Here is a 17931-nt window from a genome sequence, read left to right as displayed (position 1 = left end):
GTGGAATTTAAAATATGATACAAATGAACTTATCTATGAATCAGAAACAGACTCACAGACATAGAGAACAGTCTTGTGGTTGCCAAGGGGAAGAGCATTGGGGAGGGGATGGAGTGGGAATTTGGGGTTAGCAGATGTAAGCTATTATATAGAGAATGGATAAACAACAAGGTCCTACTGTATAGCACAGGGAACTGTATTCAATATCCTATGATAAACCATAATAGAAAAGAATATTAAAAAAAGAATGTATGTATGTATAACTGAATCACTTTGCTGTACAGCAGAAATTAACACAATATTGTAAATCAACTATATTTCAATTTAAAAAAAGAAGCTCATTAATCATTCTTTTTAAAAATTTGTTAAACTTATTTTCAAGGAAAATGTTATATTTATGTCTATTCACCATCTCTGGACACTAGGAAAATGTTATGTCTATTCACCATCTCTGGATGCTACTTTGGTAAATGCTGTGAAATAAAGTCTGCTTCCTGTAAAAAAAAAAAAAAATCTTGCCTACACATACTGAATTCTTTGTTGATTAAATTACTCTAATCTCCCTTAAAAATGTTAAGCATAAGATATATGTAAATATCAAGAAGGATATCACTTTTCTGGAAGAAAGAACATTTGAAATATTCCAGTCCACCAAAAAACTAATCAAGATAGTGGTATAAAATATCTCAACAATCATTTACATATAGAGTTAACAGTCATTAAAATGCTTATAAAATACAGCAAATGTCTAAAAAATAATTTCATTTTTTAAAATGTCATCTGTGACTTTGATTATAGTAGTGTATTGTAGACCAGACAGTTTAAGAAAAATATGAAATTTAGCAGTAAAGTGGTCAGAAACAATCTTGAAAACAAAAGGAAACAATCTCGTAAACTTCAGCTAGGTGGTGTGGGGATGGAATACGGTAGCGAATTTTGTAAAGGTTATATGGAAAATAACTGATTAAAATGAAAAATCTTCTGAGTATCGTAGAGGACTAAAGCCTATCAATTAGCAATACACTACTAATTGAAGAAAAAATGACCAAATATAATGACATACTATTGAATATATCAAATTTCCTATGAATTAATCTGCTAATTATACTTACTAACATTGGGCTTGCTGACTCACATTCAGTTTAGATTTTCGTCTTGATTCCAAACATTGTTTCCGCATTATACTTATGTACAGAGAATCCTTTTTTTGTTTTTAAATTGGTGTACTCTAGCCTCATGGGTCTTTTCCTTTTTCTTGACTATACCAGACACATTGCTGTCATAGAGCACCATTGCACTTCTCCTAGATATCCAAATGGTTAACTCCCCATCTGTTTCAAAACTGCTCATTGAAGCCTAAACCCTTCCAGCATATTTTATTTTATTTTATTTTTTAATATCTTTACTGGAGTATAATTGCTTTAGCAGTATATTTTAAATTATAACTCACCTTTCCTCCTTTCACCCCAAGCACTTCTGACCTCTTTTCCCTGTCCTATTTTTTTTTAATTAATTAATTTATTTGTTTTTATTTTTGGCTGTGTTGGGTCTTTGCTGCTGCGTGTGGGCTTTCTCTAGTTGCGGTGAGCAGGGGCTACTCTTCATTGCGGTCTGCGGGCTTCTCTTTGTCATGGTTTCTCTTGTGGCAGAGCACGGGCTCTGGAGCGCAGGCTCAGCAACTGTGGTGCACGGGCCCAGCTGCTCTGCAGCATGTGGGATCCTCCCAGGCCAGGGCTCGAACTCATGTCCCCTGCATTGGCAGGCAGATTCTTAACCGCTACGTCACCAGGGAAGCCCCGTCCTACTTTTTTTTTTTAAGTCTTAGCTTCTAACATATTACGAGATTTACTCATTATGATTATTGTTTATTATATTCCTTTACCTCTGCTAAAATGTAAGCTTCGTTAGGGTAAAGATCTTTGTCTGTTTTGTTCATTGATGTATCCCACATTTCTATAACAGTGCCTGGGATATGGTAGGCACATAATGAATATTTGCTGGAAAACAGAACTCTGAGAAATTCCTACTTCTTGAGCCCCAGAGTACTGAACTCTGGGTTGGTTTTTTTGGGCTTTTTTGTTTTTGTTTTTTTCTCTGATAGTATCTGGATTCAGACTCTTAAAATAAGGTAGAACGCCTGTGACTTGACATTTTAGAATTTCTCCAATCCAGTTGAACTGTTATGATACCTAAGCATTGTTCAGGAACACTGGCTTGAACCTCAAAGCTCTTCCTGACTTAAATGATAAACAGTTACCTCCCCATGAGGCCACCTTTTGAAGTGTAGTAATAACACTTTTAGAAACAATGGGTAAAGATAAACCTATCCATTTGGCTTTTGAATTTTCTTTGTTCATTTTTGAAGGTTTTCCAACTTTTGATTCTTGGTTTGCACACAAAATGAGACTTGAATTGTTTCTGTTGTAACATAAGAACACAACTCACCCAATAAAACCCACCTACTCCGGCCAAAAAAATATACAATAGATAAGAAAGTGGCTCCGACGGTTACCAAAATTTGGCTTTTAGACAGTGGACAAGGTCACTTTGAACTTGGAATGTACTTCCATTATATACTTGGAAATGTAGGAAACCTTCAGCAGATTTTGTATCTCAGGAAATCATAATATTCAAAAAATTCTTGAAACATCCAGGGTTATATGTAGCATGGTAAATTTGGTTCAGTGTCTTAAATTGTATAGGAAATAAAATTAACCTATATATAATATAGTAAATTTAAGGTTTGGTAGTAACTAAACAACTATGTAGATTCTAAAAACAGAGAACTTTAGTCTCTAAAGCAAGTATGGTTAAAACAAAAAAGGTAACTGGAAAAATTTAAGTGTCACTCAGATTTCCATATTCCTCATGTAGCTTTTTTGATTAAAATCATATTCCTAAACTTTTATTTACTTCTAAGCTTATAGCCCTTATCATTTCTTGTTTTTCTGATGCCTTTTGAAAAACCTCTTTCTTCATTTTAAGATTTTAGCCCATACTGGCCATGTAGACTACTTGACTTTGTTTGTATTCTTGTTAATGTTCTACTATGTTTTAAAAAAAAGAAAGAAAGAAAATTATAAACCTCTAGCACGATTCCTTAATTTAACCCCTTTCTGTATATATATACTTTTTGTGTTCTTGGACTGCCAGTCTTTTTTGGCCTTCCCTCTTACCCCTACTCCATGTAAAAATAACAAGAGGATCAAATATAAAGCCATAGGAAGTATTAATAAAAACTTCCAGAAATACCAGATATAATTGCAGCTGGCAACTTTTTGTATTTCTGTCATGTAAATTATCTGCGTATATACATATGAATGTATATACATAGACAATATGTGTATTTTCTTCGTTATGACCTGTATTTTGCCCTTAGTATTGGCCATATTATATTTTTTCGTTTCATTTTGTTTTATTAGTATTTTACGACTTGAAATTAAATTCAAATAACATAAAGTTCACCATTTTAACCATTTTAAAGTGTACAATTCCTTGGATTTTAGTATTCACAGTGTTGTGAAACTATCACTACTGTCAGTTTCAGAACATTTTCATTACATTAAAAAGGAACTCTAGGGGGCTCCCCTGGTGGCGCAGTGGTTGAGAGTCCGCCTGCCGATGCAGTGGACACGGGTTCGTGCCCCGGTCCGGGAAGCTCCCACATGCCGCGGAGCGGCTGGGCCCGTGAGCCATAGCCGCTGAGCCTGCGCGTCCGGAGCCTGTGCTCCGCAACGGGAGAGGCCACAACAGTGAGAGGCACGCGTACCGCAAAAAAAAAAAAAAAAAAAAGAAACTCTAGGGACTTCCCTGGTGGTCCAGAGGTTAAGAAACTGCCTTACCATTCAGGGGACGTGGGTTCGATCCCTAGTCGGGGAACTAAGATCTCACATGCTGCTGGGCGACTAAGCCTGCGCTCGGCAACGCCTGAATCCTCGTGCTCTGGAGCCCGTGCGCCGCAACCAGAGAAGCCCACACACAGCAGTGAAGAACCTGCACGCCGCAACGTAGACCCAGCGCACCACAACGAAGACCCAGCACAGCTAAAGTAAAAAAAAAAAAAAAAGTACAAAGAAAAGAAAAGAAAGCCCAGTTCTGATTAAATCCCTCTATTTCAAATTCTTAGAATAAAATTAAATTTCTTTACAAAAAAATGTATACCCACTAAGCACTCACTTCCTCTGCTCTCCTCCCCACCATTTCCTGGAAACCACTAATACACTTTTGGTCCTTATGGATTTATTTTTCTAGACATTTCATGTAAATCAAATCATAAAATATGTGGCTTTTATGTTTGGCTTCTTTCATTTAGCATGTTTTTAAGGTTCGTCCATGTTGTACAGGTACGAGTACTTCATTCCTTTTTATGGCTAATATTTCGTTATATAGACACACCACATTTTGTGTAACCATTAACCATTTTAATTAATTTATTATTAATATTATTTAATTATTTATTTTTGGCTGCATTGGGTCTTCGTTGCTGCGTGCAGGCTTTCCCTAGTTGTGGCGAGCGGGGGCTACTCTTCCTTGCGGTGTGCGGGCTTCTCATTGCAGTGGCTTCTCTTGTTGTGGAGCACGGGCTCAAGGCATGCGGGCTGAGCACGGGCTTAGTTGCTCCACAGCTTGTGGGATCTTCCCGGACCAGGGATCAAACCTGTGTCCCCTGCATTGGCAGGCGGATTCTTAACCACTGAGCCACCAGGGATGTCCCTCCATTAATCATTTAATGGACATTTAGAGTGTTTCCATTTTTTCTCTTATAACTAGTACTGTTGTAACATTGATGTACAAGATTTTGAGCATCTGTTTTCTATTTCCGTGTGTATATTTCCATTTCATTTTTAAACAAATATATAATATTCCATTGTATGAATGAACCATAATTAATATCCTTTTTGCTTACCAAAGTTTTTTACCAAATTTCCCTTTCATAAACATACTGTCATGTATCACTGAAAATTTTTTTACATAGTTTTCTAATTTCTTTAAAATTATTTTATATTAATGATAATAGCTAATGAATTCTTAGAATTGTAATTACTGAAATTAAAGGGTATGCACATTATGATATATATGCTATGTTATGTTTAATATATGTTGCTATATTGTCTATCAGAAAGGTTGTACCAACAATAATATATGTGGTTATTTTTCTCATATCCTCATTATATTATTATATTAATATTTTTAAGTTTTAATTTGGTAAGGGGAAAATATCTTTTTTTGGTCTTCTATTAATATGAAATATATAAAACATTTTGTTATTTTAATTTGTTTTTATTTACAAATGAGATTGAATGTAAGTTCATGTTTATTCATCTTTTTTCCTAATATTTTTATTATGACCTTTGCCTGCTTGTTTTTTTCTTTTTTTTTTTTGCGGTATGCGGGCCTCTCACTGTTGTGGCCTCTCTCGTTGCGGAGCACAGGCTCCGGACGCACAGGCTCAGAGGCCATGGCTCACGGGCCCAGCCGCTCCGTGGCACGTGGGATCCTCCCGGACCGGGGCAAAAACCCGTGTTCCCTGCATCGGCAGGGGGACCCTCAACCACTGCACCACCAGGGAAGCCCTGCCTGCTTCTTTTGTGGAGTGAGTTTTTTTAATTAGTCTGGAATAGAAAAGCACTAATTATTTACATCATGTGGAACTAGTTTTTATATAACCCATTTTGATCAGTGACCTTTTTTCTCCCTTGATATTAGTCTTCTTACATGATTAATATTGGTAGTTTATTATTTTACTCTTATTTTTCATTTGAGAGTTTATTTCTGTTTTGAAACGTCTGAAATACTTTTCTTATCTTAGTTTTGTAATACTTTATATGGTTTTGAATGTCTAAAATTCTGAAACAGACTATTCCCACATACTTGGTTATTTGCTTCTCTTTGGAGCTATGTGATTGTCATAGTACTCTTAATAACTGTATTTGTTGTAGGCATTTTGGGGTGAAGAGCAAGAAAAGTATCTCAAATATTTGTACTTATTAGGAGAAGCAGACTAAACAGTTTTTATATTTTGTAACCAAACCATAATTTTCAAGGAGTCATTTTAACCTCCAAATTTAAATATTTTTCTTATTTATAGAAGGAGAGATTTATTAATGGTTTTAAACTTTGTTATCCCTGGAGAATTTTTCAAGTTTATTTTACATGAACTTCACTTTCAAAACCCCTTCAAGAATTCCAATTTAGATTTGGCTTCTGAGAGGGAGTACTACATAGAAAGTATTATGAAAAGATTAATTAAATAATAGCTACTATTGATAAAATTGCCCAGGATATTTTTAGTGTTTTTTTTAAATATATGAGAGAGTTAAAAAATTTGTGATTCTACCAGGTAATTCCGAATTCTTGGATTTAGCAGGAATTGATGGTCTCTGATGGTAGTTCATGTTTGTTTATCTGTGTTTGTAGCCCTTTGAGTTTCCGCCAGAAGAATAATGGGACATTTCCAGTTTGACCTTATGATTTTTGCAAATTAGCATAGAGCAACTTACAGTACTTGTAATAATCAAATCATAGTTTATTTTCAGTAATGGAAAGTTGTTTTCTTGAGAAAATTTTTTGTTACATAATTTCAGCAACAGTTTTGATCACTTTAAATGCTCAAATATTGCTCATTTAAAGGAAGTAAATATTTCTCATTTTATAGAACATGGAAAAGATTGCACAATTTAATGGACTTTAATTCATCTTTGGAAAGCATCATAATTTCAGTTCCTACACCTTTCTGATTTTCTAATCTCAATGAGTTGTTGATGCATATAATCTAATATTTTTATTCTTCGTACATTCCTTTTCTTTCAAGTCACTATGACTTTTCAAATGTAAAATATTTGCATGATTTTGGTGCTCAGTTTTTAAAAATTGTTGAATCAAATAGCCAAATACTTTTTCTAATGTACCTAGCATCTACCTGTAAATGGCATTTTAAAGTAAACTTATAAAAAGTTTACGATGTCATATATAATATTAAATTTTAATTTCAGAAGCTATTAAAAAATGGAAAATGGCTACATAGAAAAGAAGATAATATTGTTTCATTGTTAGCTTAATTACAGTACATAATGCAGTTGTAAGTATTGCTTCACTGAATGATTTTTCTCTTACATATAAATACATGGTTGAAGATTCAAAATGTCAAACAATAAGAACTTGCACATTATTATTATCAATGACAGAAGAGAGTATATGCTATCTGGTATTGCTAGTTTAAAAAGAAAACTTGTGAAAATTCTGACTTACTATCTGATCATTTATAATCAGTTTTGTTATTTGCCTTATAAATAGCAGTCAGTTTACAAATCACTCCATCTAGGGATCTTTTCAGGAATCCATCTTGGATCACGTAAAAATAAAGTCATCTACCTGTAGCCTTATTAGCAGAGTATATACACAGAGAGAAAGAAAATTAGACTAAATACAACAAAGGCAAAAGGCTCACCTTCTACATAGTTGTCAAATTTTATCAATCATGATAATGTAGCTCAGTCGTCAAAGAAATCAAAATAATTAGAAAGCTGAAGTTATAACAAGGGCTAACATGAAAAAATGGAATAAATGTCATATTTATGGATTAGAATTATATTCAGTCTTATCACCAAGGCTGATTCATGTGTTTAAAGCCGTGGTCAGGGGGCTTCCCTGGTGGCGCAGTGGTTGAGAGTCCGCCTGCCGATTCAGGGGACGCGGGTTCGTGCCCCAGTCTGGGAAGATCCCACATGCCGCGGAGCGGTTGGGCCCGTGAGCCATGGCCGCTGAGCCTGCGCGTCCGGAGCCTGTGCTCCGCAATGGGAGAGGCCACACAGCAGTGAGAGGCCCGTGTACCGCAAAAAAAAAAAAGAATAAAGCCATGGTCAGTAATCTTTTCTGTATGATGGCCATTTTCCACCTTAATATAAAGATTATAAAGTTGATTTACTTTCATTTATTTGTTTTTGAAAAGTATATACTTTTTGAGTCAGAAGACACGGTATCTTCAGTATGATTAAGCATTCTTTCATTGCATATCTATTTCTTTTTTAAAAAATATTTATTTATTTATTTATTTTGGCTGTGCTGGGTCTTAGTTGCGGTATGTGGGATCTTTGCATGCAGGATCTTTAGTTGTGGCATGTGGACTTCTTAGTTGTGGCCTGCGGACTTCTTAGTTGTGGCATGCATGTGGGATCTAGTTCCCCAACCAGGGATTGAACCCAGGCCCCTTGGATTGGGAGCGTGGAGTCTTACCCACTGGACCACCAGGGAAGTCCCCGCATATCTATTTCTGAGTAGGTTCTTCTTTTGGCTGAAATTTCAGAAACTAACACCTAATATCACAGTATATTATATAATTATAATGGTACATTTGAATGAATTTTGTTCTTGAACAAAACACTTTCAGTTTATTTGGTCTTGTCTCAACTGTCTTAACATCATATATTTTAAATATGTAAAGAAATTTTATGTATTTTATATATTAATATCCTATATTTATATGTGATATTATGTATTTTATGTTATAAATATATTTAAATAAATATTTAATATTGTATACTTTAAAACAAAAGTTTTAATTTCAACTGCAAATGAGAACGTTTTCTAACAAGCACTCCTTGAGCCACTTTGAAATAATGTAAGCTTTGTCGTTCATTTATATATATATTTTGGGGAGCAACTAAGCTAAGACTTTAAATTTTATATGAAAAATGTTTACCTCATTCTCAGTGCATGTTTACTGCCCCATTATTTTTCCTATTTCTAAGGCTGTAGTGAGAACTCATATCCAACCAGAAAAGCCAGCTGACTGATTCTCTCCATGTGTCAGATCTTGTCTGTAGCCAAAGGAGTAGATCAGTATGAGGCTACAGGGAACAGGGGTGTGCTGGGTCTAGGCAGGCTCTCTCTGGGCCTCTCCTTTCCCATCTACAAAATGACAGTGGTGTTGAAATTTGACTACAGATAATTTGGAATCTTGTGGATTGTCATTTGGTCTGGATGCTTCTTGTTGCTTATAACTGACCTAGAGTGAGATATTAAATTATGATTAAAGCAATTAATGCCTACAAATAAGTGAAAATGTTTTAATTGTTAAAATTTTCACATGGTGTTCCATAGCCAGGATCAAAATAACATGCATAACCAGGGCATAAAGGCTAACATATTAAAAGCTTAAAAAAAAAACTAAACTATAAATTGAGCTTCATAATAGATTCAGTAGTTGTTTCCCATTTTGTACCAAGGATTGATTAAGCCATGACATAAATCTGGACATGATACATTTTACTTGATACATTTTTTGAAGTAAAATTACTTTAAGTACAGTTTTCCTGGAAATTGTTTTTACTTTGATAACTTTTGATTACGTAAATGACTACAAGTAAGATACATAACTTTCAAGGCAGAGCTAGTAAATATGGTTTAAACATTAAGAATTGGTATTCTTAATATTTTCAATGAAAAGCATTCTGTTCTGATTTACATTTAATGCGGAGAGATTTTCATTTTGTTTGTTGTAGTTATAGAAAGAGCATTATGTTTTAACATGGGCTTAACTAGGGTACCTTTTGGTTATAGATCCTTTTGGATATGTGTTTCCAAATTTAATATTCATTTACAGTGATACAAATAGGAGGATAGAGGTGAATAGTAGAGACATAGAAGTGACCAATAGCACAGCTATATATATATCTCCTTCCTTTCATTTTTTTTATACACTACTGACTGTGTTTGGTTGGTTGGTTTTTGTTTAGTTTCATAAAGTATTTGGAAAGGTGTGGAACCATGTCCTATGGGAGATTTCAGTGTTTGCTTATGAAACAAAAAGATATCATCTGTCGGGAATATGACTTCAGAAATTTGGCTTTGGAGTTTTCCTGTATAGGAATTGCCAAACAACATAGGCAAGAATTTATAGTACTTTTCCAGATGGTGATTGTTAAACAATAATTGGAAGCTGTAGGAAAAACAGTATTTTGCATGAAGTAGGCATTTAGTCAACGTTGGTTAAACTGAAGAACATTTTACTAGATATTTATTTAAGTGCTGTTCTCATAATTCTGAAAAAAAAAGACATACAAACTTTAACTCTGCTTAGACCAAAAAAAGAAACAACTGCTCTTCAAAATGAATTTTATAACTTTTAGAAAAGTTAACAGTAAAAAAAGTATATTTATTTTTAAAGTTGAAACCTTTCTAAGCCGTATAGTTCAATAAGTGAGTAATTTTTCTAACCAATCGTATAAATTTTGAGGTGCAAAGCTAGCAAATTCAGTCAGGCTTCTTTATGTTTGTCTAAGAATAATGGAGGTGAAAGTAGACAGGGAAAAATAGCTTCTCATTTATTTCTGTGACTTAAAGACATCCTATCATCTCCAATAGAATAGGCTACAGGAACCAACTTGATTTCCGTGCTGAGTAGAGCATGAGCTCAATTCATCTTCATTGAGTTCATTTTATTTATTAGGTAAAAGTGATGTTTACTGCATCAAGATTATGTGTAGCCATCTTATTGGGGCCGTTCAGTTTGCTATTGTAAACTTGATGTCAGGTTTCTTAAATATCTGTGTGTTGTTGTTGTTTATTTTTTTTAAAGAGATTTCCCAAAGTTGCCGATGGCTGGCTCATCTCCAAATACCTCTTCAAGGTACTCTATGCTGGTGATGCCTCCTGCCACTGAGCTGCACGGCAGCATGGAATTGACTTACTGGGGAGGGCTGTATCAGTTAAGTGATCTTTCTTAGTACATTGCATGGGTTTTGCAAAGCTTTCTATTTTTGTTTTTGTTAATCCAGAGGGCAGAACTATGCTTTATGCTAATTTTTAAATCAAAAGCTTTTTGTGAATCCACACAATATAATAATCCATTTGCTCTCCTTCTCCTACATGACCCCTCTATATTTCTATTAAGTTTCATGGTTTTAAGCACAATTTTATTAATCATGCATCTCTGTGTTATTTATATTTTATTATAATATAAGACTTATTGGTTATTTTCTCAGTTTTATAAGTGCTGTGTAGTAATATTTGTATTACATGCAAACTGGGTCTCAGGGAAGCTGTGTGAATTTCCAGAGTTACTCAGTAAAACATACGTGGGCACTGTCAACAGTAACTGTTTCACTGTTCTTGAACCACTAGTGGAAGTATATTTCTTAGTTTCCTTTCTTCCAGGTAGAATATATGCCTTTATTCACTTACTCAAAACTTTTTTATTGAGTTCCTGTTGTATGCAAAGCACTGCTAGGCCTCTGTGCTAATGACCTAGCCTTTTATTATATTTTTCACTTAGAAAAGAAATACATAGTTATTATTTTTAAAGATTACTTATAATAAGAAAGGTAGAAAGTAGAAAACAAATGTCTTCTCATTTCCTCAATCCTGATCCCCACAAACAATCCTTTAAACAATTTAATGTCCCCTATGTATAACCTTAATCACTACTGAAACACATTATTCTTGATTTCTTCAGGGCTACACGTTTATGCGTGGCTCTCTGTGTGGACGTCAGCCCTCGGTACTCTAATTCAGTCTACTGGTATTCTAAGCTTTATGTTAAAAAATGCTGGTGGAAGAAAAAAACAAAACCTTTGAACTCTGCTTGGAAAGATGGTAAAATTACCTGGATAAAAAAGCCTATGAAGTAAAATTCAGTTTTCAGATTTTTGGTGAACCTGGTTATCTTAATATTTTTTTGTTTTGGAAGATTAAGAATTGACTAATTTTTATGGTGTAGATACATACTTTAGATGTTTGTTTGTGATCAATTCCTTACCAGTGAACAAGACATTAATTGTCAGTACCAAAGCGTAGTAATTACATTTTATAGATTAGTGACTGTGATTCATAGTTGCTAAATGATTTACTTGAGGCACCTTGTAAGTAACGTAGTGAGCTAGCTGTATTAAGTACAGTTGAGTATCTAATCTAGACTCAGACTTCTTCAGATCAGCTGAAAGTGTAATTAAAGGGTTTTTTTAAAGTGTTTAAATTTGTTCTTTTTTTAAAAACATTAACATGAGACTTTATCTAGAAAATTAATCAAGGTCGTAATTTTACTTTCAAACCTGGGTTGTCTGATAAATATAAGCTTCAACTAAAGTAGTACTTTTTAAAAGGAAAAGATTCTGACCTTTTGTTGACATGGGAATTTTCTCTATTCAGTAAAAAGATAGTAGAAAATATTAAACTAATTTTCATAAGTTAGCAGTAAGAAATTTAGGATTGCTGCTATAAAATTTACAGTGAAAAATTAAGTACTGAAATATTAATATATTGGCAACAATAAATCCATAAGTAACCAGTTTCCTTTAAGTATCTGAAACTTTTGCAATATCAGAGTAGCTTATTAAAATTAAAATGGGACTGTATTTTATTGCTTGTCTAGATGAATAGCAGCTCCAAGGTAATAGTCTTTGTTGTTATCATCTAGGTGATATATTGTAGCACTAACAAAACTTAAGCTTGTGAGACCAGTCTTACATTGGCTCTTTACATAGCGAAGTACTAATACAAAGGGTGGAGAAAGGAAGTCACTTAACAGATTCATTTATATTTTATATTATCAAACGATGATGTGTCATTAGCCACTACTAAATAGAGAACCACTTTGGAAAGTTTAGTTCTTGTTTTTAGAAGGTCTCATCTTGCCATAAAATAAGATAAAAGCAAAACACGAGTATATTGCATGATGTGACTATATTATTTAAGTTAGATACCTTAAAAATATTAAGGTAGGTATCTAAAGTAATATTAAGTTAGGTGTCTAAGTTAAATAAAGAAGAGTAATTTTAGAATAACATTGGATCTTAGAGATCACAGGCCATTTTAAGTTGCTGAAAATGAGGCAGTTTAGTGGGAAAGACATCACGTAGCTGGTTAGTAGCAGATCTTTTAGTCTAGCAAACTTTCATCATTTATTTCTGTGCCTAAAATGCATTAGAGTTGGATTGATGGGTTGGGAATAAGTTTTGAAAAGCTTGTTTAACTTTGTCTTTGGTAAAAAGTCAACTACTAAAAACATATAAAATTGAAAGCACTTTATACACTTACACTTGTCAGCAACGTTAAAAAGAGAATTGTTAGTGACAGCATAATTCTTCTCCTGAATAAAATTTCTTCAAAATGTAGGCTAGTTAGCTTCTTGCTATGTGATTTGCTTTTCTGGTTCTTTTTAAAGGAAATGAGAATATCTTTGGAGTGGTTATTTATTACCTCAATAATTATTTTTAAAGGCATGATCACCCTGTAGCTTTGTTTTTTAATTTTCTTGTTGAATACTGGTTACAGACTAATAGCCCAAGTACATCTTTTGCTAGCAGTTAATCTGTGTTTAAGTAAAAGTGATGTTCAAGTAATAATATCTCAAATAACCAATTGAACACTTCCATTATTTTTAATTAACTTCAACCTTTTTCATAGATGCAGAAATTATTTAATTATTTAAATAAAACCCTAGGATACATGGACAATTTACATGAGAGTTCATTTGGAGGTTCTAACAAGGGACTCTTAACCCACATCCTTCTGAATGTGAAAAATTCAGGGTCTTGATTTAAAAACTTCATTTTGGAAATGATGCACATGAAAGAGAAAGGAAGGCAGAATCAAGCCAAGTCATCCTCTCATCTAGTTTGTTGAGTAGGTAGCAGTGTTGGGAAGATACTACTGGTATACTTAAGGCCCTGCAAGTCATGGCAACATGTCATTTTGTTAATTGTTTAGTTTCTCAGTTCGTTAGCTAGGAAATCTTGTCATTGTCTCTTGGGTGAACGTCTTGTAGACAGCATATCCTACACATAGTAGGAATCCGAAGGATTTAGCGCCCATTCCTTTTCTGTTTAACCTAAGCCTAGACTTTTAGTTTCTCAATATCTTTGTTTCCTCTCCTCCAAAAGGGGGCTCTGTTATATTCTTTTGGTTTTCAACAGCTCTACTTTGAAACGTCTCATAAATTAATTTCCTCAGTCATGCCAAACTCATGAGAAGATTTAAAATAAAGTCACCAGAGAAATCTTGTGACTCTCCTTTTGAGGTCCCTGGCAGTGTATGGTACTCCATTTCTTGAGGGAAGTGTGGTAGCTATTCCTCATTTTTAAATTGCGGGACAATCCCAATTAATAGAAGCCAAGGAAAATTAGACAAGACTAGATTTTAGAGAGGTAAATTTAGAATGGTTGATATGGTAAAAGGTTGGATTAGGGAGTAAATTTTAAAGATTTTTCTAGATTCTAAGCAAGTAATGGGAAAAACTTCACTGTGCATCTCATTCCCACTTTGGAATGCAAAGGGACCTTGGGTCTCTTGACTATTTGTATGATAATAGTAATAACAGTAGTAATCATTGTTAATATTTGTATTAGGCTGTATACTAATTGCTGCACATACATTATTTAATCCTCACAGCAGTATTATCATGTAGATACCACCATTATTGTCAATTTATAGAAGAAACTCAGATTGGTAGAGTGAAGTTAAGTCATTTGCTTAAGATTGCATGTCTAGAAAGTGATATAATTCTGGCCCACCAGGCTCAGAAGCTCATATTCTTACCATTAGGCATCTTGTTTCCTCTCCAAATGGCTAACAAATTGACAACATGAAAATTGCCCCAAAGACAGACTATACTGAGATCCTGTTCTAGGAACTTTTTTTAACTAAAGAAGAGAGGGGGCAAAGAAAAGTGATGGGGAGAGATTGAGAAAAAGAAGGAAGATTATAAACATTCCTATAGATTTGTATTTTTTGGTAGTAAGATTTAATTTTTAAGGAGACATTTGAGTTATATAGATGTTTGAGTAAAGATTTCTAGATGCTTTTGTATTTTTAGTTATTTGTAGACAAAGCTAAATGTATTTGTCCAGAATATTTGATGTCTGTAATCTAGCATGCAGACATCTTGATACCAGGTTGTCACTGAGCTGTTTCTGTAAAAAGATACTAATTAGATTTTTTAAATTCAAATTTCTATATGCATTGCAATTAAGATTTTGTTTTGTGCTGATTAACCAGTCGATTTGTTTAGTAAATATTTATTAAATGCCCACTATGAGCCAAGCACTGTGTTAAGTGCTGGAGATAGAATTGAGGACAAATAAGATACAGTCCTTGCCTTAGTGATCTTACCACCTAATATGTGAGACAATCAAGTAAGCAGATAATTATAAGGGTAAGTAAGCTCAGGGTGATATGCCAGCACATAGAGAGGAGTAACTTACTGCAGAGATCACACGTGGCTTACCAGAAGAGGAGCCCTTGGAAATGTCCTCCATGATGAATAGGGGTTACCTATCATGATATGTGAGCTTTCTGTTGGTTGAGTAACCATACTATTAGAAATACCAGGGGGATCTTTTAAAAAATACCAGTGTGTAGGCCCCCAAATACCAGTGTGTCACCCCCAAAGATTCTGATTATTTAGTTTGGGTGGAGCCCAGACATGAGAACTTTTTAAAAGAAGCCCAGTCATTCTTATGGGCTGCCCTGGTTGGACACCACTCAAATATTTCAGACGTTGTTCCTAAAATGCTGCTTGTGGACGAGAACACTTTAACTCTTTTTGATGTTGCTTAGAGAGAACGTGTTACTGGGGAAAAGAAGATTGAGATAAATATTAACTGAAAACAAAGAAGCAGAGATTTTAAAATATAAAAGCTAATCTTTCTTCATTAAGATTGAACAACTTCCCTAGGTAAGAATAATTATTCCAGACACCTGAAGAAATATTAAGATGTCTCTCATGTCCCATTTAAAAATATTCAGAGTAAAAAATTGTTCCCCTGGACCCACTACTCAAAGTCCTGCATAGAAATATTAATACTAATATAAGATACACACAAAAGAACATTTGTTCTTGAACAATACATAATTACCCAAATCTGGAAGATTAGAATAGTAAATGCCTGAAGGACTTCTCACAGGTTGGTGACTAGAAGAGAGCAGATGAATGACAGTTAGATGAAGGTTTGGTAGAATGGTGGTGAATGGGTGGGGATGATTAGTGAATGTAGGAGTCTCACTGATTATAGGTACTTACAGACCACACATTGTTTCATTTCTTTGAAGTATCCCTCTGAAGAGGAGAAAAAGTGTTGCCTTTTAAGTTTTTTGTTTTTCCAAGAAGAGGAAGCTTCAGGATGCAACTGGTGAAGTTTAAATTAACGCTTAACTAGAACCACAAAGAGGCATACCTGTGTGCTCTCTGAAAGACTGTGTTAGAATAACAGGATATTAACCTATAAGAGATTTTTTAGTGTCTAGACCCTTTTTACTTCATTTAATTTAATTTTATTGTTGAGAAAACTATGATCCAGATACATTAAATAAATTGCCCAAAGTAACACAACTAGGTAAAGGTAGAACGGGACCAGACTTAAGGCTTTTTGACCCCAGGTGCCCTTTCCACAATCGCACACTCTACTGACATTTATTTCTCAGAGTTTTATTCTTGAGTTTTGAATTTCTAGTCTAGTTTTATTTTGTATTACAATTTGTCTCCTGAAGGTCAAGTAACCTGGTTTGGTTATGAAAGTCCTCGTAGCTTCTGGGACTATATCAGAGTGGCTTGCCGGAAAGTTTCACAGAACTGTATCTGCAGCATTGAAAATATGGAAAATGTCAGTTCCTCTAGAGCTAAGGTAAGGCATAAATAATAATGTGCAGTATGTGTAATCTAATCCTAAACAATTTTGACCCAAATAGAAAATTTTGAGCTCTTTGCTATATAAAAGCTTTCTTTTCTTTGTTGGAATTAAGCACTTGACCAAATTTAACATCTTTCAGAGGCTTGTTTCATTTTTTATTTTTAGTAGCATGTAGTTATTTTAGAATGCTCTTGAATCTTCACTGTTGCCTTATAAATAGCAGGAAGGTATGAAGCTAGTAACTATGAATTTCTTTTTTGAGAAGCACAGTAAAATATTTCCTAGTCTATGAAGTTTCTACATTTCTTGAATTACCTAAATCAGTGACTCTTAGTGTCCTGCGCTGGCAGTCCATAATGTCAAAACTATTTTCACATAGTACCAAATTGTTACTTGCCTTTTGCACCGGGTTGATACTTGCACTGCTTATGCAGAAGCAATGGTGGGTAAAATTAACTGGTGCCTTAGCATAAATTAAAACAGTAGCATGAAACTATACTAGTAGTCATTGAGTTCTTCCTCACCATACATGCAGTCTTAAAAACAAAAACAAAAACCAGTTTCACTTAATGTCCATGATGGTGAAGTAAACATTATTAATTTAATTAAATCTCAAGCTTTGAGAAGCTGTCTTTTTAATATCTTGAGTGACAAAATGGGAAGTATGTATACAGCGTATTGACATGTGATGGTTGTCTCAAGGAAACGTACTCATGCAGTAGTTTGAATTGTTAACTGAACTAGACACTTTTGTCATGTAATACTATTTTTACTTGAAAGAAAAACATTCAAACTATAGCCTTTTTAGACGTAGGCATTTTGTAGACATTTCATAAGTAAAGATGAACGACGTAAACCTGTTCCTTCAAGAAAAACAGCTTGAGAGTATTTGTTGCCAATGGTAAAATGAAAGCTTTCCAGTAAAAATTAGAATTTTGGAAAACTTGTAGTGTATTCACCATCTTAACTCGATAACTTCCTAGTACTTAAATGCTTTTCTAATAACACTGATGTTGATATTAACAAAAATATATATTATTTAATGGAATGTGTCAGTATTTTGTAGACCTGCATAACTTATATTTTTTATTTTTTTAACATCTTTATTGGAGTATAACTGCTTCACAATGGTGTGTTAGTTTCTGCTTTATGACAAAGTGAATCAGTTATACATATACATATGTTCCCATATCTCTTCCCTCTTGCGTCTGATGTGTGGAATAATAAAATCATGCATGGGTAAAATATCCATTCAAAGTGTAAGAATGTAATACAGTATGAAACATTCATTGATATGGTTATAGAGTCC

At 34.0% G+C, this 17931-nt stretch overlaps 1 protein-coding gene across 4 annotated transcripts in view; it reads left to right on the top strand.

Annotated features, from left to right (window-relative positions):
* RUNDC3B (RUN domain containing 3B) overlaps positions 1–17931 on the top strand; it is a gene marked incomplete at its 5' end in the record, with an annotated part of 155298 nt that overhangs the window by 56587 nt on the left and 80780 nt on the right. For 2 of the 4 annotated variants that reach the window (XM_082661583.1, XM_082661581.1), the window contains 2 exons: positions 10577–10627; positions 16483–16616. In XM_082661583.1, the coding sequence (XP_082517709.1) occupies positions 10577–10627; positions 16483–16616 (185 nt within the window). The remainder of the gene's footprint in view (positions 1–10576; positions 10628–16482; positions 16617–17931) is intronic. The other 2 variants (XM_082661582.1, XM_082661580.1) reach the window with 1 other exon arrangement.

This window comes from Grampus griseus (assembly GCF_964374135.1).
Source record: "Grampus griseus genome assembly, chromosome: 9".
NCBI lineage: Eukaryota > Metazoa > Chordata > Mammalia > Artiodactyla > Delphinidae > Grampus > Grampus griseus.
The sequence above is the reverse complement of the archived record's forward strand: the minus strand, read 5'-3'. Positions and strand labels throughout refer to the sequence as shown.